The 27,442-nt window shown below is 43.2% G+C and overlaps 3 protein-coding genes across 9 annotated transcripts; 2 read left to right on the top strand and 1 right to left on the bottom strand.

Moving 5' to 3' along the window:
• The first annotated feature begins 66 nt into the window (after nt 1-66).
• pfkfb4a (6-phosphofructo-2-kinase/fructose-2,6-biphosphatase 4a) lies at nt 67-16,497 on the top strand. Of its 4 annotated transcripts, none has more exons than XM_055023643.1 (14): nt 67-226; nt 7,286-7,402; nt 8,588-8,684; nt 8,777-8,843; nt 8,923-8,997; nt 9,399-9,455; nt 9,716-9,837; nt 9,939-10,146; nt 10,223-10,369; nt 11,106-11,210; nt 12,074-12,203; nt 12,793-12,855; nt 12,942-13,006; nt 15,428-16,497. In XM_055023643.1, the coding sequence occupies exons 1-14, from the start codon at nt 175-177 to the stop codon at nt 15,485-15,487; spliced, it is 1,365 nt and encodes a 454-aa protein (XP_054879618.1). In that variant the 5' UTR covers nt 67-174; the 3' UTR covers nt 15,488-16,497. The 4 variants fall into 4 exon arrangements, with proteins under 4 accessions (XP_054879618.1, XP_054879609.1, XP_054879602.1 ...); XM_055023634.1 differs by lacking the exon at nt 15,428-16,497 and adding an exon at nt 13,356-14,043 and having other exon boundaries at nt 68-226; XM_055023627.1 differs by lacking the exon at nt 67-226 and adding an exon at nt 5,498-5,781.
• Nucleotides 16,498-16,919: 422 nt separating this feature from the next.
• arpc4l (actin related protein 2/3 complex, subunit 4, like) lies at nt 16,920-19,359 on the bottom strand. Its single transcript, XM_055023684.1, has 6 exons — nt 19,239-19,359; nt 18,532-18,650; nt 18,113-18,224; nt 17,927-18,022; nt 17,528-17,698; nt 16,920-17,439 (listed from the first exon to the last, which is right to left on the bottom strand). Exons 1-6 carry the CDS (start codon nt 19,239-19,241, stop codon nt 17,434-17,436), a joined length of 507 nt encoding a protein of 168 aa, XP_054879659.1. The 5' UTR covers nt 19,242-19,359; the 3' UTR covers nt 16,920-17,433.
• Nucleotides 19,360-19,439: 80 nt separating this feature from the next.
• tada3l (transcriptional adaptor 3 (NGG1 homolog, yeast)-like) lies at nt 19,440-23,671 on the top strand. 4 transcript variants are annotated; one of them, XM_055023669.1, is made up of 9 exons: nt 19,440-19,676; nt 20,141-20,366; nt 21,076-21,323; nt 21,430-21,535; nt 22,033-22,168; nt 22,278-22,381; nt 22,541-22,647; nt 22,814-23,005; nt 23,092-23,671. In XM_055023669.1, exons 2-9 carry the CDS (start codon nt 20,157-20,159, stop codon nt 23,282-23,284), a joined length of 1,296 nt encoding a protein of 431 aa, XP_054879644.1. In that variant the 5' UTR covers nt 19,440-19,676; nt 20,141-20,156; the 3' UTR covers nt 23,285-23,671. The 4 variants fall into 4 exon arrangements, with proteins under 4 accessions (XP_054879644.1, XP_054879637.1, XP_054879649.1 ...); XM_055023662.1 differs by lacking the exon at nt 19,440-19,676 and adding an exon at nt 19,697-19,871; XM_055023674.1 differs by lacking the exon at nt 19,440-19,676 and adding an exon at nt 19,697-20,029.
• The last annotated feature ends 3,771 nt before the right edge of the window (nt 23,672-27,442 follow it).

Below are 27,442 nucleotides of genomic sequence, written 5' to 3'. Positions count from 1 at the left end.
TTCTGTGCAAGTCTCTCACGCGCGCGCACACACACACACACACACACACACACAGAAAGAGAGAGAGAGAGAGGGTGTGTGTGCTCCAGCATCAGTGGAGTGGTGTGCAGGCTGCTGCTGGAGGCACGTACTCACCGCCACGCACTGCGCTCCATCAGACGCTCCTCCACGACCATGAGAGGCTGCTCCAGCCGATGCAAGTCCACGCAGAACCAGGGCAAGGCGGGTAAGAGAACGTCGCTGGGCTTATTATTATTATTATTATTATTATTATTATTGGATCCGAGCGTTTAGCTGCGTTGTTGCTGTGACTGGAGCCAGATTACAGGAAGAGACCTGGCGGTCCGCGCGTCTCTTTAGGACATAAACAGCAGCTGCTGCAGCTGCTGCTGCTGCTGCTTTCACCTTTCCTCTACATTCTGCATCCGACAATAATTTCCGCTGTTTACAGTGCGCAGCCTGGTCGATCCGGGCTTCAGACTGACATGTTACGATTTCTACAGAAAAAAGGAGAATCGGGTCGAGACGTTCCGATTCAGTCTCGTCTGCGTGGTCGCGCGTGACGGCTGTGCGGGGATGCGGTCGGATTGTTGACAGCTGTTCGCTGTTGTGATTGTGCAGCTCTGATTAGAAACCGGACCGCGCAACGCGTCCGCCCCCGTGACGTCACGCCGAAGAACCCAGGTCCAGGCTCCTCCGGAGCGTGGGCCCTTTTGGAGGAAGGGGTTCGGTGATACCGCACTGCTATATTGGGAAGCGACTGGTCCGGGCCGAAAGGCAGCTTGGCTGCAACCAGAGCCTGGCAGCTGCTGGTAGGAGGAGGATGGAGAGGAGGAGGAAGAGTTGAGCTCTACTTCCTGTTAGTGTTCTGGTGTAAACCACGCAGGACACCTCGCTGAAGAATCTGTTTCCTACATAAATAGCTGCTCCGAAGGGCCTTGGAACAGCAGGCGTCGACCTTCACCTTTGACATTTTGTCACACGCTCCTGCCCGGGTTCAAGGTTTCTGCATCAAGAACCGAGCTGACCCGGTGCAGAATTACAAGGCGACACTAACATCTGAAAAGTGTGGCGTGCTCTTGAACTGAGCCCTCTTTGAGTTAACATTTCGGGTGAAGCTGTCCTGTGAGGTCTAGATCGAGGCTGGTCAAAGCGAAGGTCAGGGGGCCGTTTGGGCGTTTGATGCAATACAGAGTGATCGTCTTTTTCTGGTTTCCTTGTGTTTCCATGTTAGCCAGAACCACATCTGCTCATTGACTTGGGCTCTGGTGCGTCCCAGTTTGGTTTTACCGGCTGTAGAAAAGCTTGTGCTGGATTCACAAAGTGTTTTGGAATGAAAATTATTTTTATCGCTGAGGACTGACTGCATTTCTTAAATTGAGCCCAGAACTATAAGCAAGCCGGGTATCTTTCAACAAACAAGGAAAAGGTACAAAAATCATTTGAAATCGGAGATGTACGACCCTTTCCCTAAAAAAACTAATAAAAATAAAAAATCGTTCATGTTCCGTTTATTGCCGAGTCCTTATATATAAAAAAATTTTTTTTTGATAATTTTAGCTTTTAAAAATGATCTTATACTTGGCCTGGTATTACTTTTGACAAAAAATGTCGACCTTCCAGGTCTTTGACGTAACGTTAACTTTGCTGTCGGCTTGCAACATTTGTTCCTGTCCCTGCCAAAAGAAGAACAAAAAAAACCCAGAGCTTTCAAAGAGCATGATGCTGCCACTGCCGTGTTTGATGATGGAGGCCATTTTGTTCTGAAATCATTTCATTTTGTATGTAGCTGAACTTTGACCCGAGCCCACTTGTTCACATGCAAATATCACAACTTTCTTCTTTCCATCAAAGCATTTTTTATTTTTTATTATTGCCTCTTTCCCACAAATGATAGTTTTAAGTTGTCATGGCAACAGGTCCTCCAGGGTCACTACGGCCTTCCTGGTGGCTTTGCTGATCTATGCTCTCCCTGCCGGACCTACCAAGCTCCAAAACTTAGTAGGTTTGAAGCTTTATGGTAGTTTTATCCCTCTTTGATGAAATGCGTGTGTTCTTACATGAAAAGCTTGTAGACGTTATGAGAAAGTTCATGGGCTAAGCGTCTCAAGCCACCCCGTTCAGCCACAGTCGAGACTATCATATATTAAAACACACACACAACCCACCAGATGAGCGCGGGCCGATAAGAGGCGTCTCGGTTTGTACGGGATCATAAAAGCTCTGCAGCGTGTTTACTTTAGCCGGCTGAAATTCTAAAAATACGCCGTGAGTCACGGGAGCCACTTTTCTTCCTGGACCCTATGAACCCGACTTAAATGATGCTCCGCCGGCAGTAAGGGACCGCGGATGTTGCAGTCATTTAATTAGGAACACCTCCATCTCGCCACATTTAGGTCACAGTCTCTGCAGCTCCATCTGCGAGGCCGACTCTGAGCTTAATATAATCGGCGCGAAAGAAAACGCACCAAACCGATGGGCCCACTAACCTGGAAACGTCCGTGCAGCAGTTCGGTCCTGCTCCGGCGAAGTCCTGTCCTGTTGTGGTGTCTTCAGGTGGCTGCACTCGGCCCACACACACTCTGAGGGTTTCTGTTCGCCCTGCATGGAGAGAGACTCTGAGAAGCTCCTGGAAACAAAACAGACATGGTATGAAGATGTAATTGAAGGTATGGAGGCGTTGGAAATATGTCCTTCGTTCCAGCTTTGTTTAGGACATGCTGGTGTCAATGTGCAGTGATGCTCAGCAGACCTGGGTCGCCTGATTGACAGAGGAAGGAAGGGCAATAGTGCCACCTAGTGTCGTTTGTCTGAAAGTGACGTGAGAAAAGAAGTGCTAAGATTTTATGTAATGGGACCAAAAACTAATGTGAACATAACCTGATGTGAAAGGAGAAAGAAGAGAAGTGGACAAACTTTCAGTCTGCACAAGCTGCATTTGTACAAGGAATCTACCAAATTATAAATACTCTTTCCAGTATTTGTTAGGAAAAAAGGTTGAAAACATCTAATTTTCCTTCTACTCCATTTTCTTTTTGCCACTTTGTGTCGATCTATGCCATTAAATCTTGACTAACTACACTGAAGTTTGCAATTGTAGCTTGGGTTAAGTTTGCGAGGTTTTACCGACAAAAAGCTTCAGCAATTAAGAACTTGCAACTTCTAATGTGCATCACGATTCAACCAGAATCAGCCTCATAGCTGGAGTTTTTCTCCGTCGGCTCTCGAAGTATTAGCAGTGCTGTGAGATTAGCTCGGATTTTAAAAGGTTAGCGTTTCATTCAGCAAAGATATTGTTGTTGAATCAGGCGAATGTTGTCTGGCGTCACGTCTGATGTAATGTCAACAGAAAACCACTGTGCTTGGATAACACAATCTCAAATATAAGGAGGTGCTGGAGAAATACAGGAAAGTAGGTTTCCTCATAAGCCCCTCACACACACACGCACGCACACACACACACACACACACACACACATGTTTGACTATCTTTATGGGGTCTTTCCATTGACTTCCATTCATTTCTACAGCCTAAACCTTAATCTCATCTTAACCCTAACCACTACATACCTAACCCTAACCTCTACACTGAAAAATAATGGTAATGCTGCACGTAATACATAAAACCTACATATACTGTCAGCATAAACACACCGGACCTGCAAAGAACCAAGTAAGTTACAGACACTTGGAGCTGCATGCCATCTGCTAAACATTAGTCAGACTGGATTGGGGTCATGAAGATCAATTTTCAGGTTTTACCGTGCATCCTCTGTGGGATTTAGGTCTCCGCTTTGAGTTATTTCTTTTTTATAGCAAACGCATAAGATGGAAAGTCACGTGGTGATAAGTCACAAAGGCAAAGAAACAATACCAAAACAGATGTAAATATGACAAAAAGCTGGACTGTAAAGTCAGCTGAAAAAACCCTTAAGTGACCGGCCTATCCCGCCTCATCTGTCACACGAATGTATCGTGTCCTGAACCATTACATTGTAGCTCTAGCTGCGTATTCAGAGTTGTTGTCCTGCCAGAAGGTGAAGTTCCAAGTCTGTTCTCATTTCTTAAGAGATTAGGCCAAAACTCTTACCGCTTTTCCAGGTTGAAGCCCGTTGAAAGGCTGTTAACACCGTTGTAAACTGCATGATTGTGAGTGGGAATAAAAATACCAATTGGTATTTTGTTCCATATAACACAGTAGGAGTGCAATCAGTAAACCTTTTCTGGATTAAAAGGCAAGAACCCCCCACTTGACGACTTTGTGTTTTTGTGTTTGTTATGATGTGAAGCACTTTATGGGTTTGCTGTCAGGCCATACTTCCATTTTCTGATGATGGATTAGATAGAGCTCTGCGAGATTTCAAAGGTTTGATCACTCTTAATTGCTTTTAATCTTCTCCACATCTTTCTCCCTGAACAAATGTGTTGTTTGGTCTTCCAATGTTCTCTGTGTCCTTTGCAGATCATCTACATTTTCACATTAATTCACATACAGGTGGACTCTATTTACTAATTGTGTAACTTCTTATGTCAGTTGCTGAAACTGGGTTTCATTGTGGTGACATCACACTAAATTAAAGTCATTAAGTTGGATCTGTAATTACATAGAAAATTACAGACCAGATGTAATTGTATCAAAATATGTTTCAACAAAATACTGCAGCATAAAGAGGCTGAATCAAAATGCATGTCACATTTTTCAAAATTTCATTAAAAAAAATGTACAAAACATGTGATGTTTTCTTTCTATTAAAGAATTATGTGCTACTTTGTTTAAGTCAAGCACAATATGAAATTTAATCTAACTACATTAGAAAACATTATCTTGTGATAATATTTTTGCTGTCAGTGCACATTGAACTTTTTATCAAACGTCAACCTATTGCTCAACTTACTGCCTTACTAGTCCTATCTGTGCTTATCCTGCTGTTATAACAGTTTATGACTAAATGGGTGTGTGATGTTATTCAAGCTTCATCAGCTGTTCAAATTAATTACTGCACCTAACCCAACAAAAGTACACTACTCTGTGTACTCTGGCTACAGGAAACAAGTTGCGCCTGTACTTCAGTCGTTACGGTTTAGTATGGCAAGTCCAATTTCATTTCATAGCTTGGAGCAGAATTTGGATCAACTTTTCTTGTCAAATCTGTGCACAAAAACAAGGATTTCTACTTTAGTTCCAATTTGCTAAATGTACATTTTGACTTCAAAAATTCTATTTATACTAGCAAAGAAATAGGCTTTACTGTGCCACAGTGGAGGAATTTAGGCGTAGCAGCATCAGATATCTTAAAGTTTACACAATATTTTTGAATAAATGACATTGCTGTTTTCTCACAGAAAAAAAGAACCCAAAAACTTTATTTCTGATCAAATTTGATACATTTCTAATTCGACAAAATTAGGTTCATGAAAAACATTTATGTATATGATTAAATGCTAATATGCCTTGCCATACAAAGTCGCCGGTTAGGTTCGAAGCGAAACTGAGCACGTGACTTCAACACTAACCAGGGAGGGAGGGAGAGAGAGAGAGAGCGCGCGCGCGGTAGTTGCAGGTCTATCTGAATTGAGCCGCGCGGATGAAGCACCGGTCACCTTCGGAGCAGCATCACGGGAAGCTTCCCCGGGTCAGTGTCCCCGCCGCGGCCTCACCGCCCAGCGACATGGAGGACAAATCCACGTTCAGTCCACGGGAACTCACCCAGAACCCTCTGAAGAAGATATGGATGCCAAATAAAAATGGCCTTCCTGAAAAACACATTTCTCATCGAAGGGGTGCGTATAGACGACGACGTGGCGACAGTTGCTAGGATAGCGTTACCGTTTTTGGCTTTTTAACGAGACGCGCACGTTGGTGAACTCGCCCTTTAATGATGAATTAGCGCTGCTGCTGCTGCGTCAGTCGGTCGGTCGGTCTGTTTTGAAGCGTGTGTTGGGGGGTGGGGGGAACAGTGCGCAGAGTTCAGACGCAGCGCTGCTGCTCCAGCCCGTCTGGTTCGCACGGTTACGTAAAGATTCACGTAACGTTCCCCGCAGCGGAGATGCGCGCGGTTCATCTCTGCCTCCCTGCTGTGCCGGGCGAAGCACCAGCAGTTGACAGACAAAACTGTTTGTTTTGCTTTCATGCGGAAGTCTTGCCGTGTGACAGTCTCTCATTTTTTGTGTCTGCGCACACTTCGTGGCGAGAGGGGCTCAAAATGTCCCAACGAGCCTGGAGCTGGCTTCAGCCGGCCCAAAGCAAAAGCAAACCAAGCGTCTGTTTAGGGCCCTCGAGGCCCCTGGAAGTGCATGTAAACCTAAACGCTTTAAATTCATTGGTGGGAGAAATTATTAGTCAAAATTTGAATCCTGCTTTTTGCGACACACACACAGCTTCTGTACTTTAGTTAAGCTGCAGTTCAAGATTAATTTTTTTTTTTTTAAAGTCCAACCATGAGTGAATATTTCTACTGTACATACTTTCTGAGTTGTAAAACCGTTAAACACACAGAGAGTGAGCTCTTTTAACTTTGAAACACTTTAAGAGAGGCCCTCTCAAACCAATACAACTTATGAAATTTATAAAAACGTATAAAGCCTCTGCTGTGTTTAGTAAAATCTTGATCGAAGGGGCTAACCAAAGTTGCTTCAATCGAGCGCTGCGACTCGGACGCGAACGTCAGAGTCGCTCTGTGGGAGCTGCTGAGGTGGAGCGACGCTCCTGGATATTGGCTGGTTGGGCGAGCGACAAAGGCAAAGCCAGATTCAGATTTGGCTTTGCTTCGTGACAAGGGCTCAGTCTCTCACAGCGACAAAGAAACGAGCAAACCGTGCAAACCGCGTGCTCTCTGACCGAGTTAAAAGGGCCCCGATGGGGAAAGTTGCTTCTCGCCTTCCTGATCCAGCATTTCACAACCATGGCGACACGTCCTGGAAACAAAGTGACCTCTGCTCCTTGATCAGCCCTCATAAAAATAATAATAAAAAACAGAACATTCTTGCATGAGATATTTTCCTTTCAATTACACATGATGGATAATTAAGCATGCAGTAACAGTGATATTGTCTATTTTTTATAGTTGGGGAAGATAATTGGAGTGATTACTTTAGTGTTTTGAAGCTGAGAGTATTTCCTCTGTGCTCATTAAAAGTGATGACAGATTCTGTTATTCCTGCTCACACTTCCATTGTGGTGGAAGCTGGATTGTACAAAGTAATTATAACTTGCCTTTCCAATAAGAGATTGATAAAATGCAAAAAAGTGATAACAGAGGTTTTCTCTTTCCCTTTGTTATTCCAGTATGTATGACCAACTGTCCCACCCTGATCGTCACTGTGGGCCTGCCTGCGAGAGGAAAGACCTACATCTCCAAGAAGCTGACCCGCTATCTGAACTGGATCGGCGTCCCGACCAGAGGTACTAACGTCCAGCGGCGGGGAGGGTTTTTGATGCCTCTCACAAGAAAATAAATACTTTTGTCTTCGACGTCGCCTTTCATTAAAAAAAAAACAATTTGTCCAAATGAAACAGAAGAAAATATATATACAAATATACGTGAATATAGTGATACATGTACAGCTCTGGAAAAAACTAAGAGCCCACTGCACTGACCCCCATTGGTATTCCACCAACTATTGACTTCTGAACTCTTTCTGAGTTAAAACATTAGTGTTGCTGTTTCTAATTCAATAATAATGTGTTTTCTTTGCGTCATTTTAGGTCTGAAAGCGCTGCCTGTTTTTCATTATTTTGCCCATTTCTCATTTTCTCTAAAGAAATACTAAATGTTTTGCATGGAACTTCATGTTGAGACATGTTGTCAGTAGTTAACAGAATAAAAATGATTATGTTCATTTCACTCAAACATTTACATATAAAAAAATAAAATGAGAGAATTGATCATTTTGCAGTGGGCTCTTAATTTTTTCCAGAGCTGCAAGTTATCGTGTATCCCTACTAGTTTATAAAATAATACGTATTAGTGAGCAGCTATGAATCTGTCCTGTCTGGTTCAGGTGTCTGACCACAAAGGAAAAAAGTGACAACATTGTCATGTGAGGAAGGCCTGCTGCAATAAGCAACAAATCAATTAATCGCATGATTGATTAAAGGAACTTCAATAATTATTGCATGAATTATCGTTTATCTCTCTTTTTTAAAGTCTTCAGTCTGGTGCTTAGGTCCCAACTAGTCCCCATTCTTTTTTTTAAAGAGAATTTTGTTCACATAAACTTTATGATTCATTGCTTTTGTTGTTTTCTCTGTTTATTGTGGATATTTAAAACATCTTCCAGCTCCAGTATTACGTGTTTATTAGAACTTGAAGTGTATTGATATTTGCAAACGCGTCCTTGCATTTTTATTCGATTGATTGTTGTTTATCGCAATAACTTGCGGTAAACAAGTCTGTCGCTTTATCTCTCCGGAGTTAAAGGGACAGACACTCTCGCACCACGTAGTGTCCATTTGTGCACATCCGCGACGGCTTCTCTGCGTTTTCAGCCGCGGTGAACAGAGGCGAACTCACCAGAAACATGGAGCTGCCGCTGCGCAAACATCTGAAAGTATTTATTTGTTTTCCTCCCTTTTTTTTCTCTCCAGAGTTCAACGTTGGACAGTACCGGAGGGAGTTCCTGAAGATCTACAAGTCCTTTGAGTTTTTCCATCCCAACAACGAGGAAGGTTTGAAGATCAGAAGGTATGATCCGTAGCTGCCGCTATGCTAATGACTTTTTTTGTTGTGTTTTTTCTTGAGCGGCAGATATATGAATGTCTGCATTGTGCTTGCAGGCAGTGTGCTTCCGCGGCTCTGAACGACGTGCGACAGTATTTAACAGAGGAAGGAGGCCAAGTCGCTGTAGGTTAAGTGTTTACTTTCTTTCTATGCAGCGACAGAATTAAGAGGCTCGCCTGAAACCACAGTTTCTGTTTGACAGGTTTTTGATGCGACAAACACAACCAGAGAGAGAAGGGAGACTATCCTGGAGTTTGCAGAACAGAATGGTTTTAAGGTGAAACCTGCCGTCGTAAAGCCTGCAGTAAATCAATTAAAAATTTCAATGAACTCAGTTATTTTCTTTCCAACGAGTCTTAATTTCTCAGAGGTTGATTTTTGCTTGCAAAAATGTGTGCATTTTCAATTTTTCAGTTTTATTTATTGTCTTTGCTCGTTTTGTTCATTTATTTTTTGGTTCTTTACAATGTCTTCCCGTTCCAGTGTCAGTTTGTTGATCTTTAAGAGAGTTGACTTATTTGAATTGCTTGAAAAAAGGTTATTATTCACCTTTATTGGGATAATTCCTGGGACTGTTTGTCCAGTAAAATTAGTTTTCATGGCGGTCACGTAAAGATGTAAAGAGAATGTTTCTAATGGTGGCTGCACCAAACCTGTGTTTTCTCCCTCTTCGTTCAGGCTTTTTTTGTAGAGTCGGTGTGTGAAGACCCTGAAGTCATTCAGGAAAACATTGTTGTAAGTAGCCGCTGTGCAGAAGCCCCTCTCCTTCATGTTTCTCATATATCTAGCCACAGTTTCCATGTTCCTGCTGAAGAAAATCAATCACAATAATCCTTTTTTTTTTTTTTTTTTTTTTGATGCATCACATAAAATCCTAATGGGAAACTGATATAAAATGACAAAAAGATGAAGAGATACTGTATCAGATTATTTTGCCTTGGTGTGACTTCACTTTTGTTCTCCCCCATCTTTCTTTCTGTTCTTTTCTTTTTCAGCAAGTGAAGTTGGGAAGCCCAGATTACACTAACTGCAACACGGAGGAAGCAGTGGAGGATTTCATGAAGAGGATAAAGTGCTATGAAAACTCTTATGAGACGCTGGACGAGGTCTTGGACAGGTCAGGATGAACAATGACATCCGACGGCATTCGACTGGTCCGCCGTCGGTCGTTTGACTCGGAAGATATGAAAGCCGAGCTAACTTACCGTCTCCTTTCAGGGATCTCTCCTTCATCAAGATCATGGATGTCGGCCAGCGCTACTTGGTCAACAAGGTGCTGGACCACGTCCAGAGCCGGATCGTCTACTACCTCATGAACATCCACATCACGCCGCGCTCCATCTACCTGTGTCGCCATGGAGAAAGCGAGCTCAACGTCAAGGGTCGGATCGGGGGCGACTCGGGTCTCACGCCGAGGGGGAAAGAGGTAGAAGAGGAGAAGTCTTGAGAGATGTAGCCACAAGGCCAGGAGAGTAAAATAAACGTCCTTCTTGTCCGTCCAGTTTGCTAAGAAGTTGAACCAGTTCATCCAGACGCAGAATATAGGCGAGCTGAAGGTTTGGACCAGCCAGATGAAGAGAACTATCCAGACAGCAGAGGCCCTCAATGCCCCGTATGAGCAGTGGAAGGTCCTCAACGAGATCGACGCGGTGAGTTCTTACAAGAACGGAGAGCTTCACCTCAACGCTTCCCTTCTCTGAACCTCAGTTGTCTGTTAAAGAGGGATTTCAGGCTTGGACCATCGAGTAGAGCTACCAACAGTAGAGCTATGAAGTCATTTGATGCAGCCATCCAGGGTTTGATTCCCAATCCTTTAGGAGTTTTGGTTCATGGTTTTTTTTCCCACCACTTCCTGTGTGATTCCTTTGAGAAAAGGTTTTTTTTGTAGTGAAAAATAAAGGCCACAACACAGTGTGTGTGTTGCAATCCTCACACTGTCCAAAAAGCTTCAGAAATATATGTTTTCTTTAAATAGTTTCATAAAAAGCTGCTGGAAGGGATTTCTGTTCAGCTTAGAATCATCGAGTACAGGTTTGACCAGTGTAGCTATGTAAGATTTAACACCAGAGAGGATCTAACGTTTGTCTAAATTTCCCCGAAAACAGTGAAATAGTCCTTTAATTTAGAGCTAAATTACAATCTTCCAATCAGATACGAACTTCAGTAAAATTTGCACCACAGTATTTTCTTCCTGCGCTCTTCACTAAGTAGAATTAGCATCAATTGATTGAAAATGTCAATAAGCGATATAATGGTAGAAATTACCGTCAGGGACCATGAAGTAATGTTTTCATCGTGCTGTTTGTAAGTAACTTGTTTTATCCGTGTTTTTTTTTTTTGTTGTTGTTTTTTTTATTCAATGTGTGTGTGTGATGTAATTTTTAGGGTGTGTGTGAGGAGATGATGTACGAGGAGATCCAGGAAAATTTTCCGCTGGAGTTCGCCCTGAGGGACCAGGACAAGTACCGCTATCGCTATCCAAAAGGAGAGGTCAGAGGCAGAGTTTGTTCTTATTATTCATTTATTCCGATGAAGTTTTTTTTTTTTTTTTTTTTTTACCTGCAAACATTTGATGTTCCTAAAACCAGCGAAGCAATTCACCGTTTGCATTCATCCACATTGACATTTAAGGCGTCCTGAACAAGTCTGAGTCATCCGTTCTGAATCGAAGTAAAATTAATCAATAAATTAGTCAATTAATCTGCAACCGTTCACTAAAAGAATGCTCTTATTGCGTAAATAAAATGCTTTTTATATTTTAAAAAATGCTTGTTTGCATCTTTTAATGTATTTCTACCAATGTGAAATGTACATTCTGCAGAATGTGGAAAATCCTTTTATCCGATCAGTTAATTAATGAACCGAATAAAATAATCACTTACTAAAATATTTGTTAGTTGCAGCCCTAAAAACATGCATAGGTGGCAATTTTTAGGTGTACTTTACGTAAAATGATGAATGAAATTGCGTTTGTTTTTTTGTCCCATGTCCACTTTGGAGAGACTCTGACTCAGTTCTCCTTTGTTACCGTAATAACCACATTAAACCCACATTCTTCAAATAGCTCCGTTAAAGAGACTCTGCTTGGACGTTCAGCCTCCAAGGCGTCTTTAGCTAAACATGAGAAGATTTCACATCTGTGACTCTCGCTGAACGCTCGGCCAGCTCCTCTTCCCATTATCCCTCCAATAACCTCCCAGACAAAGACGGATTCGGTCATTACTGTCCATTTTCCACCTCCTCCGATGTTTAGTCTGTTTACCTGTACGGAGAAAGCCTCGCTCGGCAGATTTTCCCTCCGTCTTTTGACTGATGACCTGACCAGCCTCTCTGAACATTTTTGCCACGCTCAGTCCTACGAGGACCTGGTGCAGCGCCTGGAGCCCGTCATCATGGAGCTGGAGAGGCAGGAGAATGTGCTGGTCATCTGCCACCAGGCGGTCATGCGCTGTCTGCTGGCCTACTTCCTGGACAAGACGGCAGGTGGGTGCTTTAAGAAGTCAAACACAAAATAAAACCAATGAAACATTGTGGGGTGATAACCAAAACGGTAAAATTACACATTTGCTTGGGTTTTGTAAGGGAACTATAACATTTTCTTTAAAAATAAAAAAAACTGTTATTTGTGTTGTGAAGTAGGGGTGTCCAAAGTGCGGCACGGGGGCCATTTGTGGCCTTTGGAAAGAATTTCCAAAGTCTTGCTCTCTCTCACTCACTTACAGGCTGAATGAACAACAGATACGACTCACCGTGTTACATAAAATACAGTTTTCCTGTTTTGTTGGTGACCCAGTTAGTGCCAAGTTGTGATTATTTATTTTTCCTGAAAATCATCCAATCCTGGCAGCCAGATCACCCACGAATCAAGGCTGAAAAATGACTCCAGCTCCTTCATCAGGCGAATTTGAAGATCAGAAAATATTTAAATGCGTCATGTAAAATTGACTGAAGTCAAAGTACACTAACTTATTTATGTACATATATTTTTAAAGAATGAAGTTAAAGCGTCTGTATTGATGGCGCGAGGTGGGCTTCTGCTGGTTTCATTGGTCTGATTTATGTGTCTGTATAGAGGAGCTGCCGTACCTGAAGTGCCCACTGCACACTGTGCTGAAGCTGACCCCCGTGGCCTACGGTAGGGCTGCCATCTTGTGCTCACTATGCTTAACAAGTGGATGTGTTCTGATCTTTTGATTTACCAACAAATACCTGTCCTCGCAGGCTGTAAAGTGGAGTCCATCTGCCTAAACGTGGACGCAGTCAACACGCACAGAGAGAAACCAGAGGTGGGTCACGTGGCGCCGGTATTCGTCGCCTCGGTTGTTGAGCGTAACGGTCGTGTCGTTTGTCTGCAGGGTGCAAACGCATCGGAAGTGTTTACAGTTCCTTTTAAAGCTAACAGAAAACATTGCTTTAGCTCTCGAGATCAAATGCATAATATTTAGCATGAGGTGCCATCTTCCTGCTAGCTCACAGCTAATTGTCATATGAAGGAAAGAAAACACTTAAAGAACCAAACGTGGAAGTTTTTTATGGTTTAAATTGTGCGTTAATGTGTGTCTGTAGTGTATCTCTTGTTTCCCTTGTGTTTGATTCCTCCACCTTTTTGTTTTGTTTTTTTGTTTTATCAAACAGAACGTAGACGTGACACGGATGTCAGAGGAGGCTTTGATTACTGTGCCAGCTCACCAGTGAGGCAGTTAGCGCTCTCCGACTCCTCTCACCCCTTTCCCTCCTTTAGCCTCGATTACGCACAATGAACCCTGAAATGCACACTCTAAAAACCTTGATTGAACCTCTTTTCTTTGGTCTTTGTGTTTTTTGTCTTGTGCTTGCATTTGAAGGCGTGGCAAAGGTGGTAAATAAGTAGACTCCGGTTGCTAATCTTTGGGGTTTTCTTTCAATCCTGCCACGAATCTCGCCGCGCTCGCTCTCCCATTCTCGGAGAGCAAACGAAAAGCTTTTTAAATGATGCTGCACTCCGAACCCTGAAGCAATGAAGCTCCGGCGCCTCGTCTGAGGAAGGACCTTTTATGTGTAGCACAATCTTGTCTGTATGCCTTAGCGATGTCAATTTGTTTTTACCAGTGCCTCAAGGTTTTTATCGAAACTCTAATCTACCTACACGACGTTGCAGATTTTTTTTTCCTAACAATCTTTAATTTATTAGAATGTGAAACAGTGTCAAGTCAAAAATGCTGGATTTATGTAGCTGTTTGTGATAAATAATGTGAAAGATCTTGAAGGACGTTCACATCAATTATCAGACTTAAAAGGAATATTTTTGTTCGCTGTTTGTAAATAAACTTCACCTAAACATCCACTGATTCCTCCCCAACTCTCCTTGTGCTTCTTTTTTTATTTTTATTTTTTAAGTTTCCATTAAGAGATGATTTGTTTCAGACACAAGTACAGAAAAAAAAAACATAAACAATCACTAGACAACAAATGACACCTGTTTTATTTTTTTAACTTAAACTTATGTGTACGAGTTTTAGACTTCCTGTTTTATGATTTGGTCTTGAGGTCAGAACTGATTACCTGAAAGCTCAACTTACAATATCCACTGGTGTTCCCCAAGGATCTGTGTTAGTCACCATTTTCTTTTGTGTTTTACGACAAAAGCTACTTTGTCTGACATAAAGGTAAATAAATATTGTCTCTATTTTTAAACAAGTTGGGGCAAAATACACTTGTATGCTAAAGTTGGTGTCTTTTATACAACCTTCCTTTTGTCAAGCTGCAGATCTTTTATAAAAAGCTTTTCACTCATGGTGTTGAGTTTATTAAGTACGGTTGTAAATATTTAGCATCAACCAAATGTATATTTTGTGTAATTGCTTAGTTTTGGCATTAAAAAAAAAGTTTGAGAATGCTCAAACATGCTTTTGTTCATGTTTATAATGACAAATTGACCAGGTCTGCCAGGAGTCATTGACAAAATTAAAAGTAGATTATTATATAAATCAGGGGTGTCAAACTCCAGTCCTCGAGGGCCAGTGCCCTGCAACTTTTAGATGTGCCACACGTACAAAACACAGGAATGAAATGGCTTAATTACCTCCTCCTGGTGTAGATCAGATCTTCAGAGCCTTAATAATTATTCTATTCAGGTGTGGTGCAGCAGAAGCACATCTAAAAGTTGCAGGACACTGGCCCTCCAGGACTGGATGTTGACACCCCTGATATATGTTTTAAATAAATGTTTTAAACCAGATTTCTAAAAAGGCTTCTATAATAATATAGCCTTGCCATGTAGTTGATAGACTCCCCAGACCAAGTACTGCTTTCCTCTGAGGACTCGGATGTTTGCCGGTCATTCATATGCAGAGGTTCCTGTGGGGTTGGATAACAGAGCGGCTGTCTTTGGGCCTGAACAGAATCCTCTCTGTGTCCAGAACAGGCTCCCGTCTGCTCACAGAGGAGCGGCTAATGAATTATGCTCAACATTTAGTTTCAACTTGTAAATATTTTAACGGGCACTTTGATTATTTTAATGGCAGCAAAGACTTTTTTTTTAAGACAAAAGAAAACCCCATTTCCAGTTGTGTGGCGTATATAAAAAGTAAAACCAATTGAAGGTGTCAAACTGCTCTGGATTTTGCCCTCCGTTACGCCAAACTAACTACAGACATGAGTGATTTCATTTTCTGACAAAGTGTTGGGACGTGAAAGCCCATCTGACCCAGCCTCATTCCTCCTTCCAGAACGTCGACATCCATCGTACCACGCAAGACGCCCTGCAGACCGTCCCTGCTCACCTCTGATGTCTGGGTTGGAATCGGGTGATACTGAAGTGACCTCTCTGCCCCTCCCCCCCCACCGGTCTTGTGCGTTTCTCACATTTCCAGCCACTCCAACCCGCTTTCCACCCGTGACCCATTGATTGGGTGGACGAGGTGCCACACTGCCACAATCTGTAGCTCCTCCTGTGTCTTGTTTCTCCTGTTCCGAGTTTAAGGAGCGTTTGACCTTTGTGAACCAGATGTCCATGTCGTAAGCACTCGGCTCTCGTTAAATTTGCCGTTTTCAGCGTGACGGTGTTGTGCGGAGGCACACTTGACCCTGGGAAGTCATTGTGACGTGTTTTCAAGTGTGAACCCTGTGGTTTCTACAAAATAATTGTGCAACTCGTCTGCTGCATGTTTGACTTTGTGCAATCATAATTTCACATGAAGTGATCATGTGCAGCTCTGTAGATTTTGAAACCTGCTCCGATATGAAAACAAAGCTCTTTACAATAACTGCCTGTGCTGACAGGAGTGAACGAAGTAGAACAGTAAACTATGATAAGCCGTTGCTAGAATTGAGTGGAAGTAGTTTTTTCTTCCCCTCTTCCTGGTTACTGTATGTGATGGGATGAGCCCACCTGTAAAATATTATTGAGGCAACACATAGGAATGCAAAAAAGGATCATTAGCCCAAAAATATTGATCTCGACTTGAAAATGTATGTTCCCACTCTACTGCAATAAAGATGTTATTTTTCTAAACCACTCAGAATTTTTATGCTTTACTTTTTCCAACAGCATTCGTCTCTCATCTGCTAAAAAACAAGTCAATACCTTATATGATGTGTGAAACACGCTTGGTATGATTCATTACTTCACTTAACAGGAAGTTAGGCATCCTCTCTCACTAGGGGGTGAAGCGAACAAAGTATCATCTGAAACCAATTACTTTGTCATTTTCTGGTGTGGCAAGGTAGTATTGTTTCAAAAATCTAACTATTTTATTGTGGTAAAATAATGCTTTGTGTATTAAAAGTGTCAAATGTTCCCGACTTGTTTTTACTGCCTGCACTTGTTGTAGAATTAAAGAGGAAGTGAACATTTTAGTAGGGGGTTACATCATGGGAGTGACAGATGTTAATTTATTTAGAAAGCCAATGTTGAAGTTAATGTGTTGGCTGAAAGTAATGAGAATTAAAAGAAAAGCACTTCACTGAATTTTCATCAGGACGGCTATTTGCTGCAGGTAAGACGTTGACGACTTTGGGGTAGTCCGTTCCAGCCCCGCTTCAAAAACAAATGAGCCCGTCTCACTGAAAGTGTCGCGCTGACACGCCGTCCGCGGCACTTCCCCTTCCTCGCTGTCATGACCTCACTGCCCTCGACGAGCCACTTCCTCAAAAAGCGCTCATAGGAGCAGTGGCGGCAGCAAACCATGTACGGCGCTTTTCTGACTCCAAACACACAAGTACAAACAAATCACTTTTATTTCTCTCTCATTATTTTCTTATTTCAGCTTCCCACTTCGTGATTTAATGCCGCGCGGATCGCTCCCCTTTTTGTGTTCCGAAACTTTGGAGGCAATTTTTGAAGCAAAAGCGACAGAACATACAGGACTCCGTTAGACGATACAAAATAAAAGATAAAAAAAAAAAAAAAAAAACTGGTCATTTTTCTTCTTTTTCATCTGCAACAACAAATCCTCAGAGCTCCGTCGTATTCATGGCTATCAACTTGATTAATACTTTAAGGACCCGCCTTTGTTTGGGGATTTGTTCAGAGAGGCTGAAAATGAAACTAGCAAATATTTCATTATATACAGGAATTGATAGCCATGAATACGGGGGAAATATTACAGGATGGACACTAAAGGGTGTCGGATTGGTCACAACAATCTCATCTCCTCGCTGATTGGCTGTTTACTCCCTAAGCTCTCCGTGAGTTGATTGGCACCTTAGAGAGACCCCAAAGACAAGGCCGGCATCAGAACTGTGGGAAGGAAGCGGATGATTAGCCTCCGTCATTATGTCAAACAATATTCAAGCCTATAAAAAAGAAATAAAAGAAACAAACGTACGTTCTTGAGGAATTCTTCAGCGACGATACGGGCCCTGGCGTTGACAGACAGCTTCATCTCGCTGATCTCCTTGTCGATCTCCTCCATGAAGTGAATGACGAAGTCCACCAGCTTGTGTTTGTACATCTGCTCCGTGTGGAAGTTGGTGATCAAGAAGCTGATATCATATCCCTGCGGAGATATGACAGAAGATGCAAACAGTTTAGTACAAAAAAAAAAAAGAGAAAAAAAATAATCCATCCGTTCGCCATCTTTCTGCTCATCTCACTCCAGAGGAATATGATTTATGCCAATTCAAATAAGTTGACATGGTAATTTATTGCCTTGTGTTTGCATATGGATGATTGTACCTTTTGCTGTCATTAAAAAAACAAACAAACAAACAAACTGATCCCTTACCTCGACTGGTTTCCTCCTCAGAATAAAGAAGTTCTCAGCCCTCATCATCATGAACCGCATGAATTTGTGGCACAGAATCTTCTCAATTTCATCAGCCTGCAGTTGAGCAGAGTTGCTTTTAGATTCAAAAAAGGACTGTGGTGTTAAAAAAAAAACAACAGCAACGTCAAACTGTGTTAAAATGACCTGCTTGACAGCAATGCTGACTCTGACAGAGTTGATGGAGCCCTCGATGAGAACCTTCTCCTTGTCGTTACGGCTGATCACCACAGGCTGGAGAAGCAGCTCCTTACTGCTCCTGTAACCATGTCAATGGAAAGCGCATCTAGTCAGCCCGCAGGATCTGTTCATTCTTTTTACAAGACAGCTGCAGACGGCAAAACAGGCTGCGGCACAACTTCCGAAGCCCTCGCTCTGGCTTGTGCCATTCTTTTTTTGTTTTTTTTTCTTCCCTCCCCAAGCTTTCTTGTGCAAGCCAGATCGAGTCCGTGCTTGTGCGACGGCCGCAGGATATCCACAAGAGGCTCGAGGGACGTAATTAAAAATAAAGAACGGATTCTTGACAGCCAGCGGGCCTGCAGGTGAGCCAGTGCCAATCAACATACCTGACCTCCACCTCGGGCTTGTTGTGACGCTCCACCACCTGAGAGGAGAAGTTCTCCAGGCAGAGGGCTGCCTGCAGGGTGGCCCTCACGGCGTTCAGGTAGGGGCGCAGAGTCGCCGTCTGAGCAGAAAAAAAAGGGGAGAAAGGTTATAAAGATCAGAGCAGGAACAAAAGTGAACCTACCAGCTCAGAGAGCTTGACCTCTGAGGTCAGGGTTGACATCCATTCCACCTGATTATATTTTGTTGCCACATTAAAGTCTCATTTAACTAATGGTTTATTATACATTCACACACAAAGTTATTAGGCTATAAATCAGCCGTGTCTGGCTGTAGGGAGGAAGTGACGGTTTTCTTTAGGAGTAGTGGACGTGATGCCTTCAGGTGACGGTAGCTCGTCGTTATTCTTCAAGTAAATCCTCGACATACGTATATATATATTATTTTTTTTGCCTTCAAATGTAAAGGCATTGAGAGAATAAATCCGTCACAAGAGGCCCGAGAAGAAAAGGCAGCTCAGCCAAACCCTCTCATATCTGCATATCGTTTCATCAAGGATGTCCGTGCTCTGATTTCTCCTGCAGCCGGGCCGCGAAACGGCCACTTAAGCCGGCCAGTTAGCTCATATCGCATTGAACGAACTCGCGATCAGCCGAATTAAGAAGCTAAATATTTAATTATAAAGGTTCATGTAGTGTAGGAGACTTACCATTTTTGATCTGTACAAGAAGGAAGTTCCTCGGCCACGCCTGGGACGACTCTTCCGTAAATCCTACATAGTATAGAGTGCAGCTAGAGTGCGCTCGTTTTCTATTAACTCCTTATTTGACGGGGCGGATGCCTGCGCGTCACAGAGAAAAACACGAACGCAGTTCGAGCCGCCGCCCAGGTCAGAAGTGGCTTTAAACGAAACGAGCGCACACCCCAACGAGTCCATTCCATTATTGTACGGGAGAAGACGTTGCGTTTAACGGTTTGTTTTGGGATCGTTTAAACGATTTTAGGCCGGTTTCCGAGCAAAGTGGTTATTTCACTACATATCGTATAGTTAGAAAGGTATAATTAAATTATTAGCAGGAACGTACTGACGCAGTTACACCATGGTGGCAAAATGGTTTGCCCTGAAGATACCACCTTAGCATTTCAGGTAGATGGGATCGAAACTTAATCATTTTACCCACATATTTGGCGCTACATTGAATTGCTAACATTGTTACACCTACTAACGTTACTTTTAAGCGAGTTTTAGCTTTATACGAGGTCATTACGTTGTTTATATACGCCACAAACACCCCTCTCTTAATACAATGGTTTTTCCCATCATGGACGCCGTTCTCTGACGGTAAATATTGCTACTCTTAAAACATCTAACTGAACGCGTATACGCCCCGAAAACACAGGAACAGGTCATCCGAACGTTTTCGCGTATTTTATTCGTGTACGTAATATGAACACTGACGCAGCTTTCGTGAACACCAAGCAGTGACTTGGCGGCCCCAGGTTCGTTACGTGCTCTGGGTTTGAGATGTGAAACGCCGCGCGCTGAGCTCTGTTACTGTGAATCCATTAGACTTAATGACGTAGAAATAACAACGCTGCCCGTGTGAACAGACCGCCGGACAGCATCATGAGCGAGCTGAAGGACTGTCCCCCGCTTAAATACTACGACTTCAAACCCGTGGAGCACGTGAAGCTGTGCCCCCGCTACACCGCGGTGCTGGGCCGCTCGGAGGACGATGGCATCGGCATTGAGGAGCTGGACACCCTGCAGCTGGAGCTGGAGACCCTGCTGTCCTCCGCCAGCCGCCGACTGCGGGCCCTGGAGGAGCAGAGGCAGGTGCGTGGAGACCCACGACACTTTATCCACACCTCTTATACATTTTTGTGTACTTTTTTTCTTTTTTAATCACATTATTTCTAAACTCTAGTGCAATTTTATTGGGATTTTTTCTAAGTAGCACACATTTTAAACCTGAAAGAAAGATGCTGAATAGACTTAGTGTAAAAATAAATAATTTTTACATTAATTTTTATTGTATTTTTTTAGTGAGTCTCTTGAGTCAACCTGTCCTCCACTTTCCCCATAGTTATTTCAACTATGAGTGTTTTGGAGTACGCTTGTACGAGCTCTCCATGTCTGAGCTGAAGTTTTGCCCATTATTCTTTCAGTAGCAGCTCAAGCTTTGGTCAAATCCGGTGAAAATTAATTTTCAAGTTTGTCACAGATGCTCAACCAGTTTCAGCTCTGGATTTTGGCTAGACCCTTCTAACAGTTGAATATGCTTTGATCAAATTAAAATTCAGATATACGTTATTGATCCAAAAGTTAAATTAAATGTTGTTGTAACTCGTATTAATTCAAAGTCATCATTCCAGTTGTCCGATGGATGCTGAGTCTCTATGCCAGTTTTGTTTAGATTACTTAATCTCTGAATTACACTATAAATGGTATGTATTTGTATTTACTGATTTCATATTTGGGGGCAAAAAAATAAATAAAAGGTATGCACTACTTTGTGACCGCACCACCTTGCCCTCCTCCTCAGATCCTCACAGACTGGCAGGACAAGAAGGGAGACAAGCGTTTTCTGAAGCCAAGCAAGGACCCAGATCCTGCAGCCCCAGTCCGCCACAAACCCAAGAAGCAAAAACTGGACGGCAAGGGAGGGCACGGACCGGGCCCCGGACCCGGTAGACCCAAATCCAAAAACCTGCAACCGAAAGTTCAGGAATATGAATTTACAGATGATCCGCAAGATATCCCTCGCACTCCAAAAAACGACGCTCCCAACAGGTAATGAATCCCTTCTTTCCTGCAAACGTACAGCCCATAAAATAAAATAAAAATAAAAAAAAGAAAGAAAGTTCTTCAGGTGCCTTTGTGCTACTTTGTTTTTCAGGTTCTGGGCGTCAGTTGAGCCGTATTGTGCGGATATAACCAATGAAGAGACCCGACTGCTGGAGGAGCTTCTGAAACCTCCAGAGGACGAGGCCGAGTATTTCAAAGTACGACAGAAAACAAAACTCGGCTCCTTCATTGGAGGCTAAAAAGGCTCAGTTGAAACTGGATTGGTACTCTGCTCCAGACCAGACGTGTCCCAACTTTTAGCCTCGAGGGCCACAAAAAAACATGTTTAAAGCCTTTTTAAAACTATCATTTTTGCCTTTTTTTTATCTACTAAATAATCAAGTAAAAGAATGAAAATGTCTAGTCACTGAAAAATTATGATCAATGCAAAAATTTTGTATTATGAGATTATTATGTAAAATCAACTATTTTTGATCACACACAGGCACGCCTGCAGTGCTGCCTTGCTTCTTTCATGCATGTTTAAGAAATCCTTTAGCTGCGCAAAACGCCTGGCTGGACTTCGCTCCGCCTTTGAGACGCAGCTCTGCCTCTGAGCTGCTCTTTTCAAGCTACCGCTTCACAGAGCCAGGCTCCTTCAGACTAGCCATAGTAAATGGAGTCTGTTTCTTACTCTTAATTCTGTCTCCTGTAGATTCCTGTGTTGGGGAAACACTATTCCCAGCGGTGGGCTCAAGAAGACCTGCTGGAGGAGCAGAGGGAAGGGGCACGAGCCAACGACAAGAAGAAGAGCATCATGGGAGGGCCTCTGTCAGAACTGGACGCTAAAGGTGAGAGAACAACACAGCCATATCTGCCTTTGGCCTTAAAGTGACAGGATCGTATTTCTGCACAGACGTGTTTCCATGTCAGCACTCATCCATGTGTTCGTCCATGTAGATGTAGACTCACTGCTTAAGAAATCCGAATCTCAGCACGAGTCACCAGAAGACGGTTGTCCCTTTGGTCCGCTCACTCAGCGTCTGCTTCAGGCCCTTGTAGAGGTCAGATCCAGGTTTTCTACTCTGATGATTCACGTGGTTCCTAAAGCTTAGAGGGTTTTTCTTAAAACCCCTTTAAAGAATTCACAGGAGATAAAACGTAAAGAAATAAGCTACGCTTTTGAGATTTATTTCATACTCCCCTCCCCCATTATGCTATAGGAGAACATTATATCCCCCATGGAGGATTCTCCAATACCGGACATGTCAGGGAAGGATGCGAATGATGGAGCTGGGACTTCCCCTCGAAGTCAGGGAAAAGCTTTCAGGTATTTGAACATCAACCAGTCATTGAACGAGTTTCTCTTTATCATGATGGATTTTCTGCTTACAGTTACTGGGACTAGTCTTACCTTTGAAAGTCTTAAATTTGAGTTGGTGAAACCTGCACACATGTTGGTGGTGATCGTTTCCTGCCGGTTTCTTTGCTCCCAGTGTTCCTCACACACGTTCCCTGGAGGCGCGGATCAAGGAGGAGCTGATAGCTCAAGGGCTTCTGGACTCGGAGGAGCGACCCGGACAAGGAGGAGACTTGGAGGACGAGGTCCTCGCCGAGCTGCAGAAGAGACAAGCAGAACTCAAAGCCCTGATTGCCCACAACAGAGCCAGGAAGCAGGAGCTGCTCCGGTGAGGATTGTACCTTTTTGGTGTAAACCGCACCAACGAAGTGCAGGTGTGGATTTTGATCCTGGGTCGTGCCGCTGTCTCCGCAGGTTGGCAAAAGAAGAGATGCGCAAGCAGGAGCTGAGGCAGAGAGTGAGGGTGGCCGATAACGAGGTGATGGAGGGTTTCCGGCGCATCATGGCCGCCAGGCAGAAGAAGCGCACACCAACCAAGAAGGAGAAGGATCAGGCCTGGAAAGCTCTGAAGGAGAGGGAAAGCATCCTCAAGCTTTTAGATGGATAAAAAAAAAATCAACGTTTGGTTTTTCTTTCTTTCTTTAAGCCACATCTCACCCTGTCCTTGCAGATTCAGACAGGAGAAACTGCCCGGTAGTGTAAACATTTATGTGACGTAGTTTTAATAGTGTGTAAAATCAGCCATCTGATTCTCAGCCTCGAGTAACATTTTTTTTTCTACCGTGATTGTTGGATTTTGTCAATTTGTGTTGCTCCTTTTTTTTATATGATCATTATTCATTGGTTATGAAACAGAACGACTTAATGTTTTAATTTGGTTTTTTTACAACTACAGTGAGGAAAGTGCATGATCTGGAGTCGCATCCTCAGAATGCACAAAATAACCTGGATAACAAACTAACTCACCTTCTTCAGTAATAAAAATTCAACATGAGGCTTTTTTTGTGTGTGATTTGCATTTATTTTCATGTCATCTTTTAATTAATCAAATTAGCAGAAAGGCAATTTGTCCAAAGCAATGCTGAATATCGCAGCTGGATGTCCGCATTTTTAAAAAGTCTAAATTTATCTAAAATGAAGGCTTTAAAATATATAAAATTCAAACACGAAAATGTAAGTTAGCCTTAAATGTGTCAATTGCAGGCGTTTCAGGATTGTTTAATGGCATTCTATGTAGGTTTTTCACTTGAAGGACGCTCACTGCGTTCTGTCACTGGAGGTGGTTAATACCATAGACATGAATACATTATTCATGTAAGGCCATCAGTAACAAGCTGCTAATAGTTGTTTTCTTGCTAGCTGGCTAGCAACCAAGTATTAGCAGCAAGCTAGAGGCATCTGACGAGGTTGTTACCAAGAGCCACAAAAAGGCACAAAATTGACAGTTTTGGTCCCCTGTGTTGTTTTGTGTATCTCTAGTGAAGGAAATTTTACATTTTATTCATGGTTGTCCTAAAAAGTCTTAAGTTTGAGTTGGTGAAACCTGCATCCATGCAAATTGGTCATAATCATCTGAAAGTTTTCGCTTTCAGATGATTATAGTTGCACAACAGTTTAAATAGCAAAAAGCACCACAGGAACTATTGCAAACAAACACAAAAAATATATATCTAAAAGATTTAAATAAAAGCTGATTTATTACTAATTTGCTGATAAAAATTAGTGGTTTAGCTACATCTTGCATAATTGATTTGCCTGAAAGTTTCCAGCCCAACATGACTGAAAGTAAAGGTGTATAAACATCTGCCTCCAAACATTAATTCAGATTCAAAAATTGTTAATGAATAAAAATATTTTATTCATTAACAAGTCATTCACTTGTTAATGAATGACTTTTGAGATCTTTTTTAAAGAAAACAATAATAATAGTGACTATCTATAGTCACTATATTTACACACAAATACCCCCTCTCCCCCCGCCTCCTCATGGAAAGACATTTTCACTATTGGAACAATAGCGCTCCTCCGCCACTAGATGGCAGCAACACCTTTGTGACTCATCTGGAGTCTCCGCAGCTCATCATGGCCTCAGGTTGACATTGCCCTGGTGTTCAGTGTGTGTCAATGTGGTGTGTGCGTCCGGTTGTCTTCAGCCGAAGACGTCCGAACTGATGTTGGTCCCAGGAGGAAGCAGGAGCCTGTGTGTCTCACGCTGAGCAGCTGTGTGTCAGGGGTCAAACGGTTCATCCTGACGGGTTACAGAGCAGCACAGTTATACACCAGGAGTTTCACAACAGACAACAAACAGTCTGTGAAAAAAAAAGCTTCTTCCTGACTAAACTGTCACATGGTCACAACAACAGAAACTACCCTCCACAAGCCCCCCCAAAAAACAAGGTAGTAAAGTAGAGCATGCCACCTCACTAGAGTCATGCTTCTCTGATTCTAGTTTGTGCTTCGTAAAAGTTGCTTTTATTGTGTTGGGATATAAAAACAAAAACTTTGTGTTAATTCGTATATGACGTTAATGTTTTCATCCACCTCACAACACGTCTTGCCTCCAGGTGACATCGCACTAAAATCCCTTTTTTGTTGATGTTGATCTTCCTTACGGCCAAAACAATGCAGTGTGCTTGTTTGCATTTTAAACAGGATGCACAGACCACAGGTTGGTCCGAGGAATGTTGCTGTTCAATGTTTAGGTTCAGCGGTGTTTGGAATAAGTTTCATTTCAGGCAGTCATCAGATATGATCTCTGGTATGAGACAGTCTTCAGTCAGAAGCCTCCTCCGACTCATTTGAAGACTGACTGCTACCACGGGTCCTTTCTGCCCATAGTATCAACTCTTTGAAGATATTGGATGACATGGGTTATGATTTCCCTTTGGAATAAAGTCTTTTTACACAACATTTTTAAATGTAGCAGTTTTTCTCCCCCCAACGCCAACTGTGGCAATAGTGGAAATGTTTTACAGATTTTAAGTACACATTGTTACCGGTAACCTAGCCATGCCTTCTGGTTAGCTTGTTCGCATGCCTATTGTCTGCGCATCCATGGTTTTGGGTCGTGTACTACTTACCAGCTCCATGTTGGAAATCTACTCAATTCAAGCGCTGCAGTAAAATAACCCAGCGTTTAGAGAGGCAGCCAGGCCGGACGCTTCAACAAAAGCCTGAACCACGTAAACATCAACCGTTGTTTGAGTGGGTGTCCATAATGCTGTCAGACCAAGTGTATGAAAGCTTTTAATAACATGAGGCCCCATTGAGCCCTTCTCACAGGTGAATGAGAGGCTGAATAGACGGCTCCGCAGCCCCCTCGAGGCTGGGCGGATCACCCAAGGCTTTTGTTGCGTTTGTTGTCATTAGACCTTAGCTGAAGGGCAGGTGGGTTTTGTGCTGATGCGCGGCTCATACATGCTTAATGATGCTCAGCATCTGTTTGCACATCTCATATTGAGCTGTCTCCACATACAGAATAAAAAAAAATCAAAAGGACGGCCAATTTATCCTTCCGATGACCAGGTGGTACATCGCTGATCCAAGTTTGGCCTCCAGCTGCATGTTTACCAGTTTTTCCACAAATCAATATAAAATTGTTTGCCCAATCCTCTTTTCAAAGTAGCTAAAGCCCACTCAAATAAGTCCTCAGCAACTGTAAACATTCATTTCAGCTTTTGCCACAGACCCCCAGATTTAGGTCTTGATTTTAGACCATTCTGATGTCTGAGTACGTTTTCATCTAAACTTCCCACCGCGGCTCTGACTGTATTGTTAACTTGCTTGAAGGTTCATCATCTGCCCCAGGCTTCGGTCTTCTGAAACCTCCATCGGTTTTATTTTCAAAGTCGCCCAACATGGACCAGCTGTTGGCCAGCTTGATGTTGCCTTGTCCTCTCATTTTGGAGTTGACTTTCGATGCCTTGCGAACATTCATGGCCGTCTGGCACCAGGTCGGCACCGAAACGAGGAGCCAACGCAGCGTTCGGCGAGGAGCATGCCGGGACTTTGCGGACACACACTCGCCATCGTTTATCTGAGCCAGCATCAGCGGCGGTCAGGAGGGATTGAGAGCTTCTCTCTCCATCGCTTCTTTGTTTTGCTTCTGTTTATGAGCTACGTTTCTCTCCCCGGGGCTCTCCCACTCCACCTCCGTCCGCGCGTTCCTCAGAGCCTGGAAAGAACGACTGGCATTCTCGCAGACACGCTCGCACACCAACACACACACACGCATACACACACACACACACACACACACACACACACACACACACACACACCAGAGAAACATGAGTGTAAGGGGGAATTAACATGGATCCTTTCAGCTTTCATGCTGAATTGAAACAGTGTGTGTGTATCAGAGATCGAGAGGCTGAGGCAGCTGCTCGGGCCGGTCCCCTGAGAAGAGCCTCTGTCCAGCAAGACCACGCCTTGGCCCTCGTCCTGCACAGTAAACTATTGTCTTCGGAGCTGCTGCCCCCCTCTCAGTCTGACGTCACAGTTTGTCCTTCTCCAGAGGGCAACTGTGGCCGCTGTGGTGAAACTGGACTGGCCTTTTCGCCAAAAGTCAGACACACAAACATTAAACTTTGACGTACGTCGCTGCACCATCAGGGTTCACACGGTACGCATAGCGCTGGTTCACTCTCGCCTCTTTGACCCGTCCTCTTCCACATCAGTCGAATTTGAATACGATTTGCCTCCCATTTGCATGGCAGTTGAGGCTTTTCTCGTGTGACTCCTGAAGTTGACAGCTCACATGCAA

Source organism: Poeciliopsis prolifica, unplaced genomic scaffold, assembly GCF_027474105.1.
Source record: "Poeciliopsis prolifica strain line A6 unplaced genomic scaffold, Auburn_PproV2 SCAFFOLD003, whole genome shotgun sequence".
In the NCBI taxonomy this organism is placed as follows: domain Eukaryota; kingdom Metazoa; phylum Chordata; class Actinopteri; order Cyprinodontiformes; family Poeciliidae; genus Poeciliopsis; species Poeciliopsis prolifica.
Note: the sequence above shows the minus strand (reverse complement) of the source record. Positions and strands in the feature narration are given on the sequence as shown.

Excerpts from the sequence above, each read along its gene's own strand:
- arpc4l (XM_055023684.1), bottom strand. Across the intron at positions 18,023-18,112 it reads TCAGCATTGCTGTCAAGCAG|GCTGATGAAATTGAGAAGAT; the intron begins GTCATTTTAACA and ends GCTCAACTGCAG. Across the intron at positions 17,699-17,926 it reads TGAGGAGGAAACCAGTCGAG|GGATATGATATCAGCTTCTT; the intron begins GTAAGGGATCAG and ends ATATCTCCGCAG.
- tada3l (XM_055023669.1), top strand. The coding sequence starts at position 20,157 with ATGAGCGAGCTGAAGGACTGTCCCCCGCTTAAATACTACGACTTCAAA. Across the intron at positions 22,382-22,540 it reads TGCTTCAGGCCCTTGTAGAG|GAGAACATTATATCCCCCAT; the intron begins GTCAGATCCAGG and ends ATTATGCTATAG. Across the intron at positions 23,006-23,091 it reads AGGAAGCAGGAGCTGCTCCG|GTTGGCAAAAGAAGAGATGC; the intron begins GTGAGGATTGTA and ends CTGTCTCCGCAG.
- pfkfb4a (XM_055023627.1), top strand. The coding sequence starts at position 5,586 with ATGAAGCACCGGTCACCTTCGGAGCAGCATCACGGGAAGCTTCCCCGG. Across the intron at positions 9,838-9,938 it reads CTGGACGAGGTCTTGGACAG|GGATCTCTCCTTCATCAAGA; the intron begins GTCAGGATGAAC and ends GTCTCCTTTCAG. Across the intron at positions 10,370-11,105 it reads TCCTCAACGAGATCGACGCG|GGTGTGTGTGAGGAGATGAT; the intron begins GTGAGTTCTTAC and ends TGTAATTTTTAG.